The sequence below is a fragment of the Ranitomeya variabilis genome, chromosome 4, assembly GCF_051348905.1.
Source record: "Ranitomeya variabilis isolate aRanVar5 chromosome 4, aRanVar5.hap1, whole genome shotgun sequence".
Classification (NCBI taxonomy): Eukaryota; Metazoa; Chordata; class Amphibia; order Anura; family Dendrobatidae; genus Ranitomeya; species Ranitomeya variabilis.
In genome coordinates, this window is record NC_135235.1 from 381,296,376 (window position 1) to 381,321,080 (window position 24,705).

At 46.1% G+C, this 24,705-nt stretch overlaps 1 protein-coding gene across 1 annotated transcript in view; it reads left to right on the forward strand.

Moving 5' to 3' along the window:
- Positions 1 to 16,870: 16,870 nt before the first annotated feature.
- The window catches only part of LOC143764824 (E3 ubiquitin-protein ligase DTX4-like), a 118,794-nt gene continuing 110,959 nt past the window's right edge, over positions 16,871 to 24,705 (forward strand). Inside the window, exon 1 of the mRNA XM_077250813.1 lies at positions 16,871 to 17,625. Within this exon, the coding sequence (XP_077106928.1) occupies positions 17,415 to 17,625 (211 nt within the window). The 5' untranslated portion in view covers positions 16,871 to 17,414. The remainder of the gene's footprint in view (positions 17,626 to 24,705) is intronic.

A 24,705-nucleotide genomic window follows, 5' to 3' on the forward strand; every position in this document is an offset into this window, starting at 1 on the left:
AAATTCAAGAACCCCCGAACCGTCTAACGGTCCGGGGGGAGAACACCAGCCCCCCTAGAGCTTCCAGCAAAGGTCAGGATATAGATTTGGAACAAGCTGGACAAAAATACAAAACCAAAACAAATAGCAAAAAGCAAAAGGCAGACTTAGCTGATATAACTGGAACCAGGATCAGTAGACAAGAGCACAGCAGACTAGCTCTGATAACTACGTTGCCAGGCATTGAACTGAAGGTCCAGGGAGCTTATATAGCAACACCCCTAACTAGCGACCCAGGTGCGGATAAAAGGAATGACAGAAAAACCAGAGTCTAAAAACTAGTAACCACTAGAGGGAGCAAAAAGCAAATTCACAACAGCCTTAGACTGACTGTCCTGCCACTGTTTAGAGTATTGCTTGAAGCTGAATGTTATAATACTCTCTCGGCGTTCCGGCCACCGGTAGTGCGCCTCAGTAGGATGTTGCCTCGGTCTTACAGCACAACTCCTACTGGTATATTCTCCTTATTGCTTTGATCTCGTTTCTCATTCAGCACAATCTATCTCGCTTCTGATCCTTCCTTGGGCACCGCCGCTATCCTGAGCAGGCACGGTCCCGTTACGTTCGTTCAAGTTGCCAAGCCTCTGTCAGGATCCCACCCCTGACAGAGACCCTACTGTATCTTCCCCCACAACACCCTCTGCCACAAGGTGTTGCCTGGTTCCAACCCAGTCAGCTTTCTGATCTAACTTCCTGCCTGACCCCCAGTTTACCCACTATGGTGGGGAGTGGCCTAGTGAATAGAACCCTTAGCTCCCCCCGGAGGCCCGACTGTGAAATGTATTGGTGTCTGTGATACCTGATCAGATGAACTCCTTCAGTGCCATCAGACGTACCATAGCTCCCCTTAGTGGCGGAGCCACAGTACTGCAACGACCAGGACTCTGGGGCGCTGCATATGATTAATTGTTTCTTTTGCGATATTGCACGTAATTTCAAATTTTTACCCACTATGTGGTGACAACAGAATGAACAGCTACCAAAATGAAAATTACCTATTGGACTGATTGCATTTAACCGCAGCAAGTTATTTTTATTTTTATTTTCTTGGAATCTTTTATGTACTAAAACATCACTTATATTCTTGCAGTGTCAATATGCAATTAGTGGTTTATTCTTTGTTATAGTAGCTAGCTCTTTGGCATGATTTATAAAACCTTCCTCACTGCTATTAATCTTTCCAAGCCTCAAATACTGGCTATAGGGGTAAACCTTTTCAGTACCAACCCATACCAGAAATACATCATCCACGTACCAATGGTACACATGGATGTGTTTCAGGTATGTTTTTTCTTTATTATAGACATTCATATTAAAAATGATCAAAAATGAATTAGGAAAGGTACATGCAACAAGTGTGCTCATCGCTGTTCCAGTGGTCTGGGCATACCCCCTGTTGCCAAAAGAAAAAGCATTATGTGACAGAACAAAAGATAAACCTTCAATAATATACTCAATGCAGTCAGCTAAATCAAAAGTTTGTCCAGATTTTTTATGATTTATATTCCGATTTTTTTGTGGAATGTGAGTGTATAAATTCTCCACGTCGATTGCTACTAGCTTGTAATCATCTTGCCAGTCCAATTGAGATATAATTCTTAAAAAAAATCCGGTATCCTTTATATAAGCTGGAATTAATTTTAAAAGAGGTTTGAACCTGTAGTCCAGAAATTTTTACAGAGGTTCTGTGACTGTGACTGACCCTATTCCAGAAACAATGGGGTGTCCCAGATTATCCATAGTAGTATAATGAACCCCATAGTCATACATAAAGTATAATGCACCATATAGTCATTGTGGAGACACGGGAGGTTGGCGGATGCCCAGGTCCACTACCCGGAACCACATGGACTAGGGATCGTCCCGCCGAACGCCCATTCTCTCTTTTTAGGTGGGCGCAACGCTACTCAGGCAACACAGGGCGAGGGTAAAATAGTGTGACAATGCTTTATTGAACCACAATACAGGCAGATAACATGTAGAACAGTCCCAGCAAAATATCTCAAGATGGTGCACAATACAGAGTCTCACCCTTCCGCTGACTTGCTGGGATAATGGCAGCTGTTACTTCAGAGCTCCCAGGGTGAGCTACCCCACCTCTGACATGCACAGATAACGACAAGCTAAGGAAGATGACAGTCCATTGAGATATAATGCCAGTTGACCCGAGGGTCACAACCTGGCTTCTCCGAACATCTCCATGGAGCCCGGCGACCCGCGGTGTTATGATCCCAATGGCAGAGGATCTCTGATATTCCGGCAAGATAGCAAAAATATAAATACTGCTCTAGGGAGGTGGAAACTGGGCTAACCGCATACCTGATCCTAACACAAACAACTAAAAGTAGCCGGTGAACGTGCCTACGTTGGTTCTAGACGTCTCGAGCCAGCTGGAGAACTGACTACCCCTAGAGAGAAAAAATAAGACCTCACTTGCCTCTAGAGAAATTGAACCCCAAAGATATAGAAAGCCTCCAACAAATAACAACGGTGAGGCAAGAGGAAAACACAAACGTAGAGATGAACTAGATTCAGCAAAGTGAGGCCCAGTAGTCTAAATAGCAGAAAATAGATAGTGGACTATGCGGTTAGCAGAAAACCCTACAAAAACATCCACGCTGAACATTCAAGAACCCCCACACCGACTGACGGTGTGGAGGGAGAAAATCAGCCCCCTAGAGCTTCCAGCGAGTCAGAAAATCAAATGTAAAGCAAGCTGGACAAAAACAATGAATAATGCAAACGATCCAAATTGTACCAAACAGACTTAGCTTTTCTTGCATGAGGCAGACTGAAAGGAATCCGGAGGAGACCATATAGGTCTGGATACAACGATGCCAGGCAAGAGACTGAGTCCAGAGGAGACTTAAATAGGGAACACCCGCTGCTTAACGACACAGCTGGAGCTCAGGCCTGCAACAAGACATGCCTAACACAATACCGTTAGTGACCACCAGAGGGAGCCCAGAAACACAGTTCACAACAGTACCCCCCCCTTGAGGAGGGGTCACTGAACCCTCACCAAGACCCCCAGGGCGATCAGGATGAGCAGCATGAAAGGCATGAACCAAATCAGCCACATGAACATCAGAGGCGACAACCCAGGAATTATCCTCCTGACCATAGCCTTTCCATTTAACTAAATACTGGAGTTTCCGTCTAGAGATACGAGAATCCAGAATCTTCTCCACCACGTACTCCAACTCGCCCTCAACCAAAACCGGGGCAGGAGGCTCAACAGCAGGAACCATAGGCACCACGTACCGCCGCAACAAGGATCTATGGAACACATTATGAATAGCAAATGACGCTGGAAGGTCCAAGCGAAAAGACACCGGGTTAAGGATTTCCAAAATCTTATAAGGACCGATAAAGCGAGGCTTGAACTTAGGAGAGGAGACTTTCAAAGGAACATGCCGAGAAGACAACCAAACCAAATCCCCAACACGAAGTCGGGGACCCACACCGCGGCGGCGGTTGGCAAAACGCTGGGCCTTGTCTTGTGACAATTTCAAATTGTCCACCACATGGTTCCAAATCCGCTGCAACCTATCCACCACAGAATCAACCCCAGGACAGTCAGAAGGTTCAACCTGGCCCGAGGAGAAACGAGGATGAAAACCAGAGTTGCAGAAAAAGGGTGAAACCAAGGTGGCAGAACTAGCCCGATTATTAAGGGCAAACTCGGCCAGTGGCAAAAAGGTAACCCAGTCGTCCTGATCAGCAGAAACAAAACATCTCAAATAAGTCTCCAACGTCTGATTAGTTCGCTCGGTCTGGCCATTAGTCTGAGGATGAAAAGCCGACGAAAAAGACAAATCAATACCCATCTTAGCACAAAAGGATCGCCAGAATCTGGACACAAACTGGGATCCTCTGTCAGATACAATATTCTCAGGGATGCCATGCAAACGAACCACATTCTGAAAGAACAAAGGGACCAAATCAGAGGAGGAAGGCAACTTAGGCAAGGGCACCAAATGGACCATTTTAGAAAAACGATCGCACACCACCCAGATGACAGACATCTTCCGAGATACCGGAAGATCCGAAATGAAATCCATGGAAATGTGCGTCCAAGGCCTCTTTGGGATAGGCAAGGGCAAAAGCAACCCGCTGGCACGAGAACAGCAAGGCTTAGGCCGAGCACAAATCCCACAGGACTGCACAAAAGAACGCACATCCCGCGACAAGGAAGGCCACCAAAAGGACCTAGCCACCAAATCTCTGGTACCGAAAATCCCAGGATGTCCCACCAACACCGAAGAATGAACCTCAGAAATAACTCTGCTGGTCCATCCATCAGGGACAAACAATCTCTCCAGTGGACAACGATCAGGCCTATCAGCCTGAAATTTTTGCAGCCCTCGTCGCAAATCTGGGGAAATGGCAGACAAAATCACTCCCTCTCTGAGAATACCAGCCGGCTCAGAGACTCCCGGAGAGTCAGGCACAAAACTCCTAGAAAGTGCATCAGCCTTCACGTTCTTCGAACCAGGCAGGTACGAGACCACAAAGTCAAAACGGGAGAAAAACAACGACCAACGAGCCTATCTAGGATTCAGGCGCTTGGCAGACTCGAGGTAAATCAGATTTTTATGATCAGTCAAGACCACCACACGATGTCTAGCTCCCTCGAGCCAATGTCGCCACTCCTCAAATGCCCACTTCATAGCCAACAACTCCCGATTACCAACATCGTAGTTCCGCTCAGCAGGCGAAAATTTCCTTGAAAAGAAGGCGCATGGCTTCATCACGGAGCCATCAGAACTTTTTTGCGACAAAACAGCCCCTGCACCAATCTCAGAAGCATCAACTTCAACCTGGAAGGGAAGAGAGACATCCGGCTGGCACAAGACTGGCGCTGAAGTAAACCGACGCTTCAGCTCCCGAAAGGCCTCCACGGCCGCAGGAGACCAGTTCGCAACATCAGAACCCTTCTTAGTCATATCCGTCAAAGGTTTTACCACGCTGGAGAAATTAGCGATAAAACGACGGTAAAAATTAGCAAAGCCCAAGAACTTCTGCAGGCTCTTAACAGACGTGGGCTGAGTCCAGTCATGAATGGCACGGACCTTGACTGGGTCTATCTCCACAGTAGAAGGGGAAAAAATAAAACCCCAAAAAGAAACCTTCTGTACCCCAAAGATACATTTTGAGCCCTTCACAAATAGAGCATTCTCCCGCAGAACCTGAAACACCATCCTGACCTGGTTCACATGGGACTCCCAATCATCAGAAAAAAACAAAATATCATCCAGATAAATAATCATAAATTTATCCAGATATTTCCGGAAGATGTCATGCATGAAGGACTGAAACACAGAATGAGCATTAGATAATCCGAAAGGCATCAGCAGGTACTCAAAATGACCCTCGGGAGTATTAAATGCCGTTTTCCATTCATCTCCCTGCTTTATGCGCACAAGGTTATACGCACCACGAAGATCTATCTTGGTGAACCAACTGGATCCCTTAATCCGAGCAAACAAATCAGAGAACAATGGCAAAGGATACTGAAATTTAACCGTCATCTTATTCAGAAGACGATAATCAATACAAGGTCTCAGAGACCCGTCTTTCTTGCCCACAAAAAAGAATCCTGCACCAAGAGGGGACGAGGATGGGCGAATATGTCCCTTCTCCAAAGACTCCTTTATATAACTCCGCATCGCGGCATGCTCTGGCACAGATAAATTAAAGAGTCGTCCCTTAGGAAACTTACTACCAGGAATCAAATCTATAGCACAATCACAGTCCCTATGAGGAGGAAGGGCACTGGACCTGGCCTCATTAAATACATCCTGAAAGTCTGACAAAAACTCAGGGATCTCAGAAGGAGTAGAAGAAGCAATAGACACCAATGGAGAATCGCCATGAATCCCCTGACACCCCCAACTAGACACAGTCATAGCTTTCCAATCTAAAACTGGATTATGGGCCTGTAACCATGGCAGACCCAAAACGACAACATCATGCATTTTATGCAGTACCAGAAAATGAATCACCTCCTGATGTACAGGAGTCATGCACATGGTCACTTGCGTCCAATACTGAGGTTTATTCTCTGCCAATGGCGTAGAATCAATTCCTCTAAGAGGAATAGGATTTTCCAAAGGCTCCAGGACAAAACCGCAGCGCCTGGCAAACGACAAATCCATCAGACTTAAAGCAGCATCAGAATCCACAAAAGCCATAACTGAGTAAGAAGATAATGAACAAATTAAAGTCACCGACAAAATAAACTTAGGCTGAAAAGTACCAATGGCGACAGGATTAATTTATTTTTTTAAACGTTTAGAGCATGCTGAGATAACATGTGTTGAATCACCACAGTAGAAACACAACCCATTTTGACGTCTATGATTTTGTCGCTCGGCTCTGGTCAAAATTCTGTCACATTGCATAGAATCAGGTGACCGTTCAGACAGCACCGCCAAAGGATTAACAGATTTGCGCTCCCGCAAACGTCGATCAATTTGAATGGCCAGAGCCATTGAATCATTCAGACCTGTAGGGATAGGAAACCCCACCATCACATCTTTAATGGCTTCAGAAAGACCATTTCTGAAATTTGCGGCCAGTGCACACTCATTCCATTGAGTAAGCACGGACCATTTCCGAAATTTTTGGCAATATACCTCAGCTTCGTCCTGACCCTGAGAGATAGCCAGCAACATTTTTTCAGCCTGATTTTCAAGATTAGGCTCCTCATAAAGCAAACCAAGCGCCAGGAAAAACGCATCAACATTCACCAATGCAGGATCTCCTGGCGCCAGAGAGAAGGCCCAATCCTGAGGGTCGCCGCGCAAGAAGGAAATAACAATCTTAACTTGCTGAGCGGAATCACAAGAGGAACGAGGTTTCAGAGACAGAAACAATTTACAATTATTCCTAAAATTCAGGAATTTAGATCTATCTCCAAAAAACGGCTCAGGAATAGGTATTTTTGGTTCTGACATAGGGCTATGGATAACAAAATCCTGAATGCTTTGCACCCTAGCAGCAAGCTGATCCACACTAGAAGTCAGAGTCTGGACATTCATATCTGCAGCAGAGTTTCAGCCACTCAGAGAAAAAGGGGATGAAGAAGCTAGGCAAACTGCAGCAAAAAAAAAAAAAAAAACAAACTCAGAACTTCTTTTTAATCCCGCTTCTGCAATGCATTAAACATTTTCTTTTGGCCTGGCATTCTGTTATGATCCCAATGGCAGAGGATCTCTGATATTCCGGCAAGATAGCAAAAATATAAATACTGCTCTAGGGAGGTGGAAACTGGGCTAACCGCATACCTGATCCTAACACAAACAACTAAAAGTAGCCGGTGAACGTGCCTACGTTGGTTCTAGACGTCTCGAGCCAGCCGGAGAACTGACTACCCCTAGAGAGAAAAAATAAGACCTCACTTGCCTCTAGAGAAATTGAACCCCAAAAATATAGAAAGCCCCCAACAAATAATAACGGTGAGGCAAGAGGAAAACACAAACGTAGAGATGAACTAGATTCAGCAAAGTGAGGCCCAATAGTCTAAATAGCAGAAAATAGATAGTGGACTATGCGGTTAGCAGAAAACCCTACAAAAACATCCACGCTGAACATTCAAGAACCCCCACACCGACTGACGGTGTGGAGGGAGAAAATCAGCCCCCTAGAGCTTCCAGCGAGTCAGAAAATCAAATGTAAAGCAAGCTGGACAAAAACACTGAATAATGCAAACGATCCAAATTGTACCAAACAGACTTAGCTTTTCTTGCATGAGGCAGACTGAAAGGAATCCGGAGGAGACCATATAGGTCTGGATACAACGATGCCAGGCAAGAGACTGAGTCCAGAGGAGACTTAAATAGGGAACACCCGCTGCTTAACGACACAGCTGGAGCTCAGGCCTGCAACAAGACATGCCTAACACAATACCATTAGTGACCACCAGAGGGAGCCCAGAAACACAGTTCACAACACCGCGGGTCCCAATTCTGGCTTTTTCCAAACATATCCATGGTTCAGCGATGGTCAATGGAAAAGATCTGTATTCTTCCAACTGGGACCGAGGTACCCTAGGTTGGTTCCTGTAGAATGTTAGATCCGTGTCCCTCGTGATGGAGCCATGATGAATTGGCTGCTGTCCTGTCTCTGGTCCTTTGGATGTTTTTACTGAATCTCTTGCTATCTCTCAGTCTCTCTCAGTCTATAGAGAGGCATATCACCTCTTTTTATGTTTAACCAGTGTCTTACTGTCCAGCCTCACAGATAAGGAAAAGAATGGTGACGACCAAGTCGCCTTGTTTGAGATGTTCGGAGAAGCCAGCTTGTGATCCTCGGGTCAACTGGTCTCATACCTCAATGGACTGTCATCTTCCAAAACTTGTCCTTACCTCCTCTCTGTGTGCGTATCAGGGGATAATGCATCCCATAATTATTCATAGTAGTATAATGCACCCCCATAGATATACATAAAATATAATGCATTCCCATCGTTATATATATAGTAGTATAATGCACCCCCATAGTCATATATAATAGTGTTAATGCACTCTATAGTCATATTTAGCATTATAATGCACCCCCATAATAATATAATACACAAAAAAAGTTTATCCTTACTGAACTGGCAGAATCCTGCCGCTGGGGCCCAGTGAGCAGAAGAAAATAGAACAATAGTCAATATTTTATTAATAAATCATGAGAAAATTAATTGATTAAAACAGATGCCTCGTGTCAGACAAAGAGACTCAGCAAAAAGTATAGTTAATGTCTAAAGATGTTTTACAGTATGGTCTGGGTGATTAAGGCAGACTCCACAAACTGCACTGACATAGGCGCCTTGCTAAATGAACTGTTTATTTGCCTGACATGAGGCATATGTTTTAATCAATTCATTTTTTATAATTTATTAGTAAAATATTGTCTATTGTTCTGTTTATTGTGTTTACACTCCTTGTTCCTGATTTTTTATCTGTGTTCTGTTTTCATGTATTTGCAATGCTACAGCATTAGCTGCTTTAACCCAGGACCTTCAATCTTTAAACACAATTGCCTGTGTTGTCTGGGACTTCATACCAGCATCTTCCACCAATTGTAGGGATTCACTCTCTGGTAGGTATTAGGTAGCATTCACACAGGCAACGTGGTTTAATTCAATCATGTGCAGTTTTATTGCTTCCACCATAAAAGTCCCTACAGCCAACATTTTCCTATCTCCACCATGATGATGACTTTCCATCTCTTCCTCCTCATTTCCTCATTCCCCTCCTCAGCCTATCCATGTAAGAGAGATGGGAAGAAAGTTGAGTGGGTAATAGTCTGTGTTGCACTAGCCAACAGCTCCTGTTACTCTTCCTCCTCAGCCTCCACCTCCTCATTTTTAACCAATCCATGATGAGCAGATGAGATGAGGCTGGGCTGAGTAGTATCTCGTCTCATGTCTTCCTCCATCTCCACCAGGTCCGCGTGCATAGCTTCATGTTTAATTGTGAGCAGCGAAGGCACAGAAGTGGAATTGTTGCACTGACTATAGTGTCATTGCCGCTCACCATCTTCATGGAGTCCTCAAAGTCTTGGAGAACTACACAAATGTGAGACAGCTATGCCCACTCTTCAGTTGGCATGTGCGTAAGCTGACTAGAATATCTACGGGTGTGTTGGAGTTGGTACTTAACAGCTGGTCTCTGCTGCTCACTAAGCCTTGCCAGCATGTGCAGCATGTGGGCAGGTGGCACGCCAGTCAGTGAGCTGGCACGTGCATGCACTGCTGTAGCACTGCCAGAGCGGCGGCAGCTGTAGCTGACTTTCGGAAATGGGTGCTGATGCAATATATATGACAGCCATATATTTTGTAAGGGACTGCACAGCTCTAATCCTTGTCTACTGACTGTATTCTGTCACTGTCCTCGCTTCTGCAAATCACTCTCCCTCCCTAAACTAAATGCAGAATGTATGTGCAGCGCCCCCACTGCTGCAGGGCCGAGGGGTACCCGGTACCGGGCCTCTGAGTCTCTGCTCTGGGGTTGTCACGGTGGCTAGGCCCGGTCCGTGACCCTGCCGAAGGGCGCACAGTATCTGATAGATGTGGATGGTGGTGGTGGTGAGGCTGTAGTGGTGCGGTGCAGTAAATAACGAGGACACCAGGTTGCAGTCTCTTTACCTCTTTACTGAAGATCTCTGGGTCCTCAGTCCAGAATCTGGATAACCAGGCTGCGCAAGTCCGGCCGGTCCAATGGCACCTCCAGAGTTCTCTTAGCAGGTGGAAATCTGTGCCTTCCTTCTAGCGCTATGTGTTGCGGTCCTTCCCTGCTGTGCTTACGGAAAGTCCCCACAACTGTTGTGTCTGTTTCTTAAGTTCCCTCACAACTCGATTAGATGATGTTCTGCCTATCCTCCGTCCCTCCCTGGTGTTACGGTTAGGACGGCACCCGTTTGACGGGTAGGCTCGGAGCTCTTCCGGGACCCTAGAGTCGCCCCTCTCCACAAGTTGCCCCCCAAGACTGCATAGGTGATTTAAGTGAGACAGCCCGCCTTAGACTGACTGTCCTGCCGCTGTTTAGAGTATCGCTTGAAGCTGGATGTTGTAATACTCCCTCGGCGTTCCGGCCACCGGTAGTGCGCCTCAGTAGGGTGTTGCCTCGGTCTTACGGCATGACCCCTACTGGTATTCTCCTTATTGCTTGATCTCGTTTCTCACTCAGCACAATCTATCTCGCTTCTGATCCTTCCTTGGGCACCGCCGCTATCCTGAGCAGGCACGGTCCCGTTACGTTCGCTCTAGTTGCCAAACCTCTGTCAGGATCCCACCCCTGACAGAGACCCTACTGTATCTTCCCCCACAACACCCTCTGCCCCAAGGTGTTGCCTGGTTCCAACCCAGTCAGCTTTCTGAACTAACTTCCTGCCTGACCCCCAGTTTACCCACTATGGTGGGGAGTGGCCTAGTGAATAGAACCCTTAGCTCCCCCCGGAGGCCCGACTGTGAAATGTATTGGTGTCTGTGATACCTGATCAGATGAACTCCTTCAGTGCCATCAGACGTACCATAGCTCCCCTTAGTGGCGGAGCCACAGTACTGCAACGACCAGGACTCTGGGGCGCTGCACTCCCCCCTGGTTAAACACAGTACTCCGGGACTGAGAAAAAAACAACAATACAAGTTAGCAAAAAGACATACAGTTTTGTTGAGTGCAATAACAATAAGTATATTTAAACAGAGCTTCCCTTTATGGGAGGTGAGGACACTTGAACGTTACAAACATGGTTACCATTATAAATTACAGGCTATAAATAACTCCTGTTACCCAACCGGGTATTCTACTTAGTGCAAACTTTTGAATAATAAGTTAACGTTGTCCTTAAGGATGTACACGCTGAATCCGCTAAAGACCTTCTTATAATCACATTATAAGGCAATTTAACTTTTACATTCTCCTTCTTTAAGTCTGCAGGACCGCCTGTCCTAACGGCACCAGACCTACTGCCTCTCCTTTCTTACAGGACCGCTCCTTTCAGCCCGAGCCTTCTGTCTTTTCAACTACTATACACAGTATAGAATACAACACTACTTTCGGTTTAAGAGCACTGAGCTGTCTCTATATGGCTCCTAGGAGGACTCAGGGTTCACCTTCTGTCCTCATTGTCTATCAACATTATCAACATTTCTTTACAATTAACTAGTTGGATACATATAACTTTCTCATACAAACATTATCATCACTTTCTTTTCGTCAAAACATTATTGCTACCTGTCTTAAAGCAATATCACCATTTAAGTGCAACAAATGAACATCCCCTTTAAGAGGGGACCAAGTCTCTATGAGGTAGCATATCTTCTCAAGCTACCAGTCCGTATTCATCAAAGGTTCCAGTGTGGTATCTTCACAAAGAGTTCTTTTTGAAGTAAAACCAGTAGGGAGCACCTTTAAGAAGGTGCAAACTATTTACAAAAAGTTTGTATCATGCACTGTTCATGATTGCGGCAGTTCTTGATAACGTAGAAAAATAGAAAAAGCAAACAAAACAATAGGGATCCCGGGTCAACAAAGGGATCCCTTTAAGAGTTGACCCTGGACGGGTTTAGCAGAAAAGAAATCAGGAAAACAAACAGTTAAATGAACTATTTACATGTTAAAGCATTCCTGCTTACTCATCTTTCGGTAGCCCCCACCGAGGCTTCACCTGGCAGGTGGCCCTCTGCAAGCCAGGCAGGTCGGACTCCAAGCTCACTCCCGCGGCCAGGTACACCCCGTGGGTTCGGGTTTCCTGCACGACCAGGTCGTGCGCTGCAATGAGTGTCTGCGTGGGCCGATGGATAATGCTGGCAGCAGCAGCGGCGGCAGCAGCGGCTTCAGCGGCGAGCTCCTCTCCCTCGGTGCGGGATACTGCCAGAACGGCAGTGCAGCGCTGCATATCCCGGGCCCACCAGCTGCTCCCCTTGAGGTGCCGGCGGTATGTGACCACGTCCCCCGGCTTCAGGAAGGATTTGGCGCCGTCTCCACACAGGCAGGGCTCCACTTCTTCCCGGGTGATGCGGACCCTCAGGGCCGTCCCGATCTCCTGCATGAAGCCTTTTCCCGTCTGGGGCAGGTACACAACCACAACGCCCCACTTCGGCAGGGAGCCCTCCAGCAGTTCTCCTCGCGCCTCCCGCTCCACTTCTCGCTGGAACTCCGCGATCAGGTGGTTTCGATATTCCCCCCAGGGGAAGGGCCCGAGGTCATGCCCCCCCGGTGCATTGGTGCCAGACGGCGGGACATCGGGGCGCCACTGATCGCAGCAGTGGCCGGGTCGTGTGTAGAGGTGAGGTGGCCTCGCCGGGAGTCGCGGCATTGGGTACCTTTACTCACGGTAGCTCCTTCGGTGCCGCTCTCCTCTCCTGCGGAAGGCGTACGAACCGGAGACCATTCAGGCATGGGATGCCCCATCGGCAGCTCCCAAGGATCCAAATCCTCCAGCGGGGGCATATCAGAATAATCCGCTGGTGACGGGGGTCGATGCGGGGCCATTCTTTTCTGCAGGCCTGTCCTGATCTCCCTCCTGGGTCTTCACCCCGGGGAACCCCATAAGATTGGATCCGGGGTTCACCCAGCGGCACACTGTGCGCTCCGCGTGGACCTCACATAGCAGGGGAGTGGGGGCGATTGGGGCTCGCATACGGTGCTCCATGCCCGTGGCTTCCTCCCATGGTAGCAGGCGTTGGAGTTTATGGGTTCCCGGGAGAGGGGGCGCTGCTACGGGACCCACTAGCAAACCCTTGGCCGGTGGGACGGGGTCGGCGGACTCACCAGCCGATGCAGGGGCCTCCTCCGCGGCGGGTTCCTCCGGCGGCGTCGGTGAGGATCTCAGCGGTTGCTCCGGTAACGGTGCAGGATCCGACGCCTGAGGACCTTCTTCTGGCGCTGCCTGGTGCGGAGCCTGGGCCTTCATGTTCAGCTGGAGGAGCTGGTCGATCAGGCTCTCCATCTCGACCCGCAGAAGTTCGGTGCTGTCCACGGAGAACGGGCTGCTGTGCTTATCCGGGTGGTTGGGGGAGACTTCCACTTCAACCCCACTGTCGGGTTCGGAGCTGCTGGTCATGGCGTCCTCCACGTGGGTCGCTTCCTGGTCTTTTTCCCGCTCTCTCCTTCGTGGGCGGTGTCGTTTTCTCGGTCTCTGCCCTCCATTGAGGATCAGGAGGCGGATCTCCGCTGCTGACGGACACGTCCTCACAGTGCAGAAATATTTAGACTGGGCGGCCATTGTCCTTCGCGCTCTTCAGCTCGTTCACGCCCATTTCACGCCCCTCTTCTTCTCCTGCGCTCTCCTCAGCGCTGTAATGGCGGCGGATTTTGGCGGCAAGTGACACAGCACAGTCTTTGCAATAAAGTACAGTCCAAGCACAATAAATCACAGTTCCAAGCCACACATGACCTGATTCTTCAGGCTTAAGTAGATCCTGTTCGTGACGCCAAATTTGGAACCCCCCCCACTGCCGCAGGGCTGAGGGGTACCCGGTACCGGGCCTCTGAGTCTCTGCTCTGGGGTTGTCACGGTGGCTAGGCCCGGTCCGTGACCCTGCCGAAGGGCGCACAGTATCTGATAGATGTGGTGGTGAGGCTGTAGTGGTGCGGTGCAGTAAATAACAAGGACACCAGGTTGCAGTCTCTTTACCTCTTTACTGAAGATCTCTGGGTCCTCAGTCCAGAATCTGGATAACCAGGCTGCGCAAGTCCGGCCGGTCCAATGGCACCTCCAGAGTTCTCTTAGCAGGTGGAAATCTGTGCCTTCCTTCTAGCGCTATGTGTTGCGGTCCTTCCCTGCTGTGCTTACGGAAAGTCCCCACAACTGTTGCGTCTGTTTCTTAAGTTCCCTCACAACTCGATTAGATGATGTTCTGCTAATCCTCCGTCCCTCCCTGGTGTTACGGTTAGGACGGCACCCGTTTGACGGGTAGGCTCGGAGCTCTTCCGGGACCCTAGAGTCGCCCCTCTCCACAAGTTGCCCCCCAAGACTGCATAGGTGATTTAAGTGAGACAGCCCGCCTTAGACTGACTGTCCTGCCGCTGTTTAGAGTATCGCTTGAAGCTGGATGTTGTAATACTCCCTCGGCGTTCCGGCCACCGGTAGTGCGCCTCAGTAGGGTGTTGCCTCAGTCTTACGGCACGACCCCTACTGGTATTCTCCTTATTGCTTGATCTCGTTTCTCACTCAGCACAATCTATCTCGCTTCTGATCCTTCCTTGGGCACCGCCGCTATCCTGAGCAGGCACGGTCCCGTTACGTTCGCTCTAGTTGCCAAGCCGCTGTCAGGATCCCACCCCTGACAGAGACCCTACTGTATCTTCCCCCACAACACCCTCTGCCACAAGGTGTTGCCTGGTTCCAACCCAGTCAGCTTTCTGAACTAACTTCCTGCCTGACCCCCAGTTTACCCACTATGGTGGGGAGTGGCCTAGTGAATAGAACCCTTAGCTCCCCCCGGAGGCCCGACTGTGAAATGTATTGGTGTCTGTGATACCTGATCAGATGAACTCCTTCAGTGCCATCAGACGTACCATAGCTCCCCTTAGTGGCGGAGCCACAGTACTGCAACGACCAGGACTCTGAGGCGCTGCATATGTAATTCAAATAACAAAGAAAACTATTAGCTCTTACAAGGACTCTTAGTATGGTGGCTCAGCTTCAGCACCAGTATCAACACTACAGGCCTCTGATTCATTATATTGTGCACACACAGCCCTAGACAAGCACTGTCTCCCTCCAATACGAAGTGTCGCAGAGATGTGCAAGGGCATCAGTGTGCGAGCATGGCGGTGCCTGTCCTTTCACCACCCCTGATGATGTCACACAGCTAGCCAATCACAGTAATGTCACTACCAAGACATCTACGGCATTACACTGGCATGCAGGCAATCCCCGAATGCTTATTGGATGTGTAACACACGTCAAATATGTGAGGTGGGTATTAGAGTTTTAAATTGAGCATCTCCCAATCCTCACCGAGTAATGAGCACATCGAAGTACCCAAATACTCGAGCAATATCAGAGTAGCACCGAGTACATTTGCTCATCTCTATTTATTAACCCTTTAGATGCTTCACAGGAATTAAAGCTATGGGGGAAAAAAATAACATTTTAATTTTTCTCACAAAAATGTTGCTTTAGCCCCAATGTTTTAATTTTCAAAAGGATAACAGAAGAAAATGGACCAAACAATTTGTTGTGCAATTTCTCCTGAATACACTGATATTCCATGTGTGATAGAAAACTACTGTTTGGGCGCACGGCAGAGCTCGGAAGAGAAGGAGCACCAATTGAGTTCTGGAGTGCAATTTTGACTGGAATAGATTGCGGATGCCACGTCACATTTGAAGAGCCCTGACATGCTAAAACAGTAGAAACCCACACAAGTGACCCCATTTTGGAAACTATACCTCTCGAAGAATGACTTTGGGGATGTAATGAGCATTTTTAACCCTGAGGCGATTCATAGAATTGTATGACATTGGGCTGAGTCCGTGAAAAATTAAAAAAATTTCCACTAAAATGTTGTTTTGGCACCAAGTGTTTAATTATAAAAAAGGGATAATAGGAGAAAATGAATGGTACAATTTGACAAACACACGGTGACAGGTTCAAATCTTGCAGCGTGACCCACTGGTCTCTAGTTACATCACTAGACACTTTTTATATTTTTGTAACATATACATTGTTGAGGTCTGCAATATTTATGGAAAAAAGACCAATTCATGAGTACCTTCCTAAATATTCTGATGTCACCCCTCACCACCACGTTAAGGTCTGAGACCCTGAGACTGTGCAGACACTATGATATATTGTTTGTCTTCTCTGCAACAATCCCTATTTATTGAAGCTTGCATAGTTTCAGATGAAAGCCATCCTAGTGAACTGTGCTTCTTTCCCATGGTTTTTGTAATAAGGGATGCATTTTTCAGACTGACTGGGAATAATGACAATCACTAAAGGAGGGAGGCAGGAGACATGAGGGGGGCTAGTGAGGCTATTATAAAGCTAGCCTGGGATCCCAGCTCAGAATAGCAGGTCAGACAGCACACTAGCTCATTAAGGATTTGCATCTCTCTTTTCAATGCCTCTGAAAACTGAATGGAGAGGGGGAGGGAGAACAGAAAAAGAAAGGAGAGAGCATGTGGAACAGGAGGCAAAGTGCAAGAGGGGTGTGAAAAGCTGCATGTAGGAAACTGTCAACCTGCAGCAAACAAGCTAGAACTCCAGAAGAAATAAGGAAACTAGAGGCATGGTTCTGGGGACAGATGAGAGTTAGGTGAATGGGCCAAAAACTGAGAGTGGGTGGGGTGATCATTAATTGCCCACAAAGGAACCCATATGCCTGAAAGATTAGTCCCAAGGGAGAGGAGGAGGAGGAGGGTACTGAGAAGTGTTTTGTAAGAAAGCTGAACAACCCCCTCTGCTCTCCTCTCATCCCCCTCCTCCCTTTTTCCTTGGAGATTCCGCCCCACACCCATTGCAAGGGACACACACAGCTTTAGGGACTGTTACTAGGAATGGGCACAGGACTGTGAGCAGGGTGCTTCAGAGAGGGAGGGTGAACAGAAGGTGAGAAAAGTGGTGAGAAAAGTGATGAGACAAGTGCTGAGTGTGAACAGGACCGAAAGAGAAGAAAGTGATCTGGAAAAGTGATTATATCCTAGGATATGAAAATCATCCACGAAGACAGGTGACAACTGATACCTGTCTAGAAGACGGAAGAGTGACATTTCTCACTATGGAGGACAACTGTCCTTCACTTGGGCTCTGAGTTGTCAGAATATGAATACAAAGAAGGAAAAGTAAATTGCAAAAAAAAAGTATCTTCATCTGTGACCTTCCTTGGGTCAGAACCAGATCTTTCAAAAAGGAGCAGTGGAACAGGGATGATGCTGGACAGGGGAGCAGTGCTGGTGTGGGAATGGCAGGACAGAGATTCCCTGTGGAAGCCTTACAGCCCACAGGTGACTCGTCACATAGAGCAGGTGATCAAGGAAAACCCTAAGGCCTCCTCTGTGAACCTGGGGGAAGCTGATGGAAGCCTGACCCCTTACATCCTGGATCTATTGTCAATGAACCAGTTCCGTCTAGATACAGGTGAGTAATGTGGTGTCTGCATGTGTAAGTGGGGCAGGTGCTTCTCTGACAGGTGCCTGGTGCAGTTCCCTTCCGCTTGTGGGAAGTAATCTGGTGTAAACCAGCAGCTCTACATTCCAGATCACGGAATCCAAATATTTGTTCAATACATGTGACTGATGCAGAATTGTAGAGGCATTGGATGAGGAGGACAACATGGTGCCCTACTTATACCACCAGATATAGTCCAGTTTGTCAGAATTAGTAGCACAAATGTGACCTCAGGCATTAAAATGAAGTCGGTATCAATGAGTGGCCGATAATTGCTAATAACTACACTCTAGGTATTGTTGTCATGTGTGATATTTCTTTTAATCTACTGCATTTTACTTTGTCATAAAATATAAACTCATATATATGTAATCATGCGCCAAAGCCCCGAGATCACCAGGGTCCGATACTGCCACCATACACTTTCCATTCAATATTGGCACTTTAGGAAACTCTCAGGTCCCCAACACTCTAATTAGAGCTCTATTCCATTAGTCCAGTGATGTTTTTATTGTTTTGTGGATCTGCACATATTCCAGGAATATGAACTTATATAGAGCACCTTGCTGGATACTAATGATCCGTGTGAATGACTACAAGTGCTGAAATATGCACATTTGTATAGAACAATAAAAATATCACTGGACCAACGGAATAAGGCTCTAAACGGTCATTGAGGCCGTAAACAGGAGTCCAGGGGCCTGACGGCTTCCTTTCAAAGTCTGCTAAGTTGTGTTAGTTTTACAATTGTTAAACTTGTAAGCAGTTCTTGTAAACTTAAATGATTGATTGGAACGTAAAAAATACCACCATCCAGGGGCTGGATTGCTTTGTCAGGACATCAGTGGAGATTTCAATATTCACATTGAACGGTACATACTCACTTAATCAACTAGCCCTGCAGATTTTATCAGGACCAGACTATCTTCTAATGTGTTTGGTGTCTCGATTTTCCCTGATGGCAGATGTTGGGGCAGTTCTGTAACTGGCCATTGTGCTGGCCCTGTAGCTAGGTACAGTGACTTGTTTCCTCTCTCACAGGCATCCACTCGCCCTTCCAAGCTTTGTACCTATGTTAGGGAGGTAGATGGCTCTGACATGTTGGACTTTGGCATGCCTAATCCTTTTGTTTCCACTGTAGATAAGCAGCAGCAATAGCTAAGCACACATTCACACACCTGAAACATTGAAACCCAGACTGTGCTCATGGTGCAACAACTGGCCCAATCACTGAGTCACAAGACCTGAGCTAATGGCCTCATAGGCATAGGGTGCGAAGACCCAGCAGTCAGGTCGTGGGGTTACGATGCAGGTGTTTATTGACGTGTCTATTGTTAGCATAAGTGCCTATGTGGCAGGGCAAGAGAAATACGGCCAATGCACACACTTCTGGGGCCTCTTTCTTCAATATTATTTCCTTTTCAGATATGCCAAGCTACAGAAACCTACAAAAATTAGCTGATCTGAACTGCAAGCTTGTAGCACCATTCATGTGTAGGTCATTGGTAAAAGTCACACATCTTGCACATCCACTGATGCTGTTTCTAGAATAGTCTCAGTGACAAAATAACTTGTTAAAACAGAATGCAAGCCAGACAAAATGGGGAAAAACAAACTGAGTACATGAAAAACACTGCAGCACCATCTGCATGGCGGTTGTTTGGTTATTGGTTGCAGATGACACATTACAAAGTAGACATGGATTACTGTTAAGGTACCTTCACACGAAGCGACGCTGCAGCGATAGCGACAACGATGTCGATCGCTGCAGCGTCGCTGTTTGGTCGCTGGAGAGCTGTCACACAGACCGCTCTCCAGCGATCAACTATGCCGAGGTCCCCTGGTAACCAGGGTAAACATCGGGTAACTAAGCGCAGGGCCGCGCTTAGTAACCCGATGTTTACCCTGGTTACCAGCGTAAAATCTAAAAAAAACAAACAGCACATACTTACATTCACGTCCCCCTGCGTCCACTTCCTGACTGACTGAGCGCCGTACAGTGAGAGCAGAGCGGTGACGTCACCGCTGTGCTGCTTTCACTTTCACTTTGCGGCGCTGAGTCAGAGGAGGAAGCAGACTGCAGGGGACGCAATGTGAGTATGTGCTGTTTGTTTTTTTTACATTTTACGCTAGTAACCAGGGTAAACATCGGGTAACTAAGCGCGGCCCTGCGCTTAGTAACCCGATGTTTACCCTGGTTACCAGTGTAAAATATCGCTGGTATCGTTGCTTTTGCTTTCAAACACAACGATACACAGCGATCGGACGACCAAATAAAGTTCTGGACTTTATTCAGCGACCAGCGACATCACAGCAGGATCCTGATCGCTGCTGCGTGTCAAACGCTAGCGAGGACGCTGCAACGTCACGGATTGCTAGCGATATCGTTATAATGTCGTTTCGTGTGAAGGTACCTTTAGAGTTGTAAACGATCAACAATCAGCAAACTGATCTCACCAGAAATGTGGGACATTTCACAGCTCAGCCTTGAATTTTGCCTTGTGAATGCTGCAAGAACCATCAGCAGCAGATGGCCCAACTATTGAGAAATCCTGGAAAAAATGCTGTGCGTCCTGCTGAATGTGCATTGTCTGCTGATGAATTTTCTACTGTTCTCAATTAGATACGCTGACATGAATCACAAGCAGTGAGATTGGGAACATGTACTCGCTAACTCATCTTTGTAGGGATGGAATTTTAAGTCAGTGATTTGCTAATGTCTATAAAGTGTCCAATCTTCAAAAGAAAGTACTTTATGGCATAATCATGACTCTACCTAAATTTGGCCTAGTAGTCCATTCAACATGTTCTTAGGGAAATACTTATGCATTATTTGGCTTTTATAGCCACAAAGTTATAACCCTTGCTTATTGTTCCATCAAGTCTCCTATATTTAAGACAATTCATACAATGTTTATGACAAAGATCAATTCTAGATTTCCCAATCCTATGGAATTGTAGCATTCTTTTCTTGCCGTCCATTGTCGGCAAGAAAAGGCTTTCTGCTGGATCTGTTCTATCGGATCATTACTGGACATGTGAACATAGTCTTAAGGTGACCATACATATGAGATAGTTATTGGCCTAAGGCTTAGTATGGGAAAAAGGGGATATGCTTTTGTCAGACTCCTTATGCAGCAGCAGTGAGACTGAGAACATTTCATTTACATGTGCCTTTGGAGTATAGTCAAAGGCACCAATTTACTTAGTCTGCCTGTGAATATTGATGGATTTAATCTGATTTTTGGCTAATTTGTAGGGGTTGCCTAAGTTCTTGTTCATGAGATCATAATTGTTATTTTGACGGCATCACTATTTTTCTTGTATTCAATGGTATTGGCTTTAAAGACAACAATAGGACAATAGACAACAATTGTCTTGATATGCAGGTGTTAACTGACTCCTATAGTAGAGTATTTTAGGCAGGCTCTGTGATCTGTGCAGTGGTTGGCATGATCTGTGATCTGTGCGGAGGTTGGCATCATCTGTGATCTGTGCGGAGGTTGGCATGCTCTGTGATCTGTGCAGAGGTTAGCATGCTCTATGATCTGTGCAGAGGATGGCATGCTCTGTGATCTGTGCAGAGGTTGGCATGCTCTGTGATCTGTGCAGAGGTTGGCATGCTCTGTGATCTGTGCAGAGGTTGGCATGCTCTGTGATCTGTGCAGAGGTTGGCATGCTCTGTGATCTGTGCAGAGATTAGCATGCTCTGTGATCTGTGCAGAGGTTGGCATGCTCTGTGATCTGTGCAGAGGTTGGCTTGCTCTGTGATCTGTGCAGAGGTTGGCTTGCTCTGTGATCTGTAAAGAGGTCATTGTCTAGGGAAGACAGTAGAATAGTTCACAGGCAAAAACAGATGTTAAACCCCAGATTCTTAAAAATGACTGAAATTATTTACCAGTCCTCCAATATGGAGGCAACATAAGTTAAAGATTTAAAATCTCAATGCTCAGAAATACTGTTTTTCATCCGCTTTGCATCTTTGGTGTGCCTAGCCTTGCGCACCACCTCTGTCGCAGCTCCGACACACTCTGTGTCTGAGAGAGGCCCAATCTCAAACCCATTGTTCTTACTCCCTGGTGATCTCTTCTGATTCCAAACTCACACACTCTGCGAGTATCTTACAACTGTCTTCTCCAGACAGTTCCCTCCTTGACTCTGAGTCCTGTCTCCCACCAGTCTTGGGCCCTCTTAATAAACACCCCTTCTGGTGTCTCCAACCACCTGTTCACCAGCTGGCAGACGTTGGCTCGGAATAATCTATCTGTGGTTCTGGAACACTCTCCACTACAGGAATAACACTCTTCTCTTTCATTACCTGGGGCTTACAGTGGGGACTTTGGTACACATATAGTATCTCAGCATGGCCTGATAAACTGCTCTTTCCTTGTAACCAAAGAACCATTCCTATGTTAAACACAATAGACTAAAGTCCCACTGATATTGGCGGGATCATCCGAAAGTTTAATGTACATAGGGAGGGACCTCTCAAATGGGGGCCTCATCTTAAAATTTCAATGGCCTTTACTTTTGTTGTTCCTAGAGATAAGTTACTGGCAGGCTCTGCGAGCCAGCGATCCAGCCAGAGCAGTGCATGCTGGCTCTGAAGCACAGTGCGTTCTTTGCCTAGGAAACCAGCAACAGCTATAGAATTAAAAATCTCTCTGTTTATGAGCATGGAAAGGACTTTTTTTTATAAGGGATAAATTTAAAATGTTCTTGTTTTTACAAGAACTTAGCAATTTTAAAAATGATGATTGAGTATACCCCTTTAAAATAAAAACGTAATTTAAAGGGAGTCTCTCGGCCCATAGTTACTGTATAAACTAAAGACAGTCAGTGATTTCTGGCATAGGGAACACCACAGGGAGTCATGAATTAAACTAGTTGGGGCGTTCCACCCCAACTGCGCCACATGAAATGGGATGATGACAACAGAAGTTGCAAAAATGTAGGTGCAACTCTGAGTTGTGCTTATATTTTGCAACTTTTCACTGAGCCCAAAGTGTGCTCATTCCCTCAAAAAGCTTCAAATACTCTTCAAAACTGTTACATAAAGCAAAAAAATCCTCCACAAAGAAGCAGAATTTCCTGAAGCAGTTTCTAAAAGAAAAATTTGAATTTTTGAGCACCTCAAAAAAAAATTCTATATGCTCTTACCTTAAGCCTCATTCAGATGTCAATGATACTTCTTGTACACAAAAAAACAAACAAAACTATTTTAATCAGTGTTTTGGTTCAGATTTTTATGAGTTTTGGTCAGTGTGTCCATTTTTACTAACAGGATTTTTTTCAGTGATTTTCTCATATGCTTTATAAAAAGAAAAAAAGTTTCTCCTATTTTGTTACAGTATTAAATGTCAGCTCCAGGGATCCCGAGGCTCCCCTCACATTGTTATGCGCCCCTTGAGAAAAGTCAGCAGCTGCTATTGATCGGATGACTCTCAGACGTCCGGGAGAAGTGTGAGCGCTGCAGCCCATTAGCAACCGCTAATTGGCTGCAGGGCTCCCGTGACATAACCATGTCAGGCGAGCCTCGGGATACCTGGAGCTAAGTTCGTCGCAATAGGAATATAGTAATTAAGAAGGTGCTGTCCAAGTAAAGGACAACCCCTTTAATCATGGACAAAACCTAGATGGCATCCAGGTTCTGTACATTATTTTCAGTGACCCGTTAGTTTCTCTGGGTAATTTTGATCCATGATTCAGAACAAAAACGAATGTCGTTGTTTTAGGGAGTTTTTGCAAAGTACTTGGTCTGACAAAAAAAAGCAACATGAACATAGACTATAATGGCTACGCTTTCTATCTGTGAAAAACAGCGAACATGTATGTGAAAAACGGACATTTGAATGAGAATTTTTAGGGTATGTGCACACGTTGCAGATTTGCCTCTTTAATTTTCTGTGTGGATTCTGCATCTCTTGGCAGAAAATGCAGGTGCAGATTTGATGCATTTTTCTTTCGGATTTTGTGCGGTTTTCCTGCGGATGTACTGTGGATTCTGTGCAGATTTCATGCGTTTTTACCCCTGCAGAAACGCTGCAGATCTGCACAAAAGAAGTGACATGGTCCTTTTTTGAATCTGCTGCGTTTTCCTTGCAGATTTTTCCGCACCATTAGCACAGCATTTTTTTTTTACATTGATTTACATTGTACTGTAAATCACTTGCGGATCTGCAGCGTTTCTCCGCAGAAAAAAACTCTGCAGTTCTGCAGGAAATCTGCCATTTGTGCACATAGCCTTGTAAGGAATATATCCATTATAAGGCTATGTGCTTGGTTTATACCGCCAGTTCGGGACAACAATTGATCATTTTCTGACATCTCATATATTTTTCACATGTTATAATAGGTGCTTCCCTGTATTGGTAGGTCAGAATTACCTACAATCCTGTTCTGTTCTCCACTCCATGATTCTGTACTATTTGCAATCTTATTTATATGATGCCATACGATAGTACCGCAAAATAGCTTAATTATGTGCAATTATTTTTCTAAGCTGCAAAGACCAGGCTGACAACAAAAAATGACTAGACTAACATGCCTGACAATGATAAATGATTACTGTCAATTAAGAAAAGAATAAAGCAACTACACTATGTTCCAAATTATTATGCCTATGACATTTTTCTCGGATTTTCCTAAATGGTCGGTGCAAATGACAGTCAGTCTAATAAAAGTCATCACCCGTTAGATTATACATCGAATTTTATTGAAGAAACCTCCCAATGATAACAGTATAATCTCCAAAATGACTAAGGCTATGTTCACACGATCCTTTTTTTGCTGCTGTTCCGCAGCGCTTTTCAGGCTGCGGATTCCCATCCTTTTTCCATGCAGGGTACAGTACAATGTTACCCTATGGAAAACAAAAACCGCTGTGCCCACTATCCTTTTTTTCTCAGGCAAATCCGCGCTGATTTGCCTGCAGAAAAAAAGAAGTACCATGTCACTTCTTTCTGCGGATTCAGCTCCTGTTTTCAACAGGCACCAATAGGAAAGTGCTATTGAAAACCCGCAGAGGAATCTGCAGAAGAAACTGCAGGA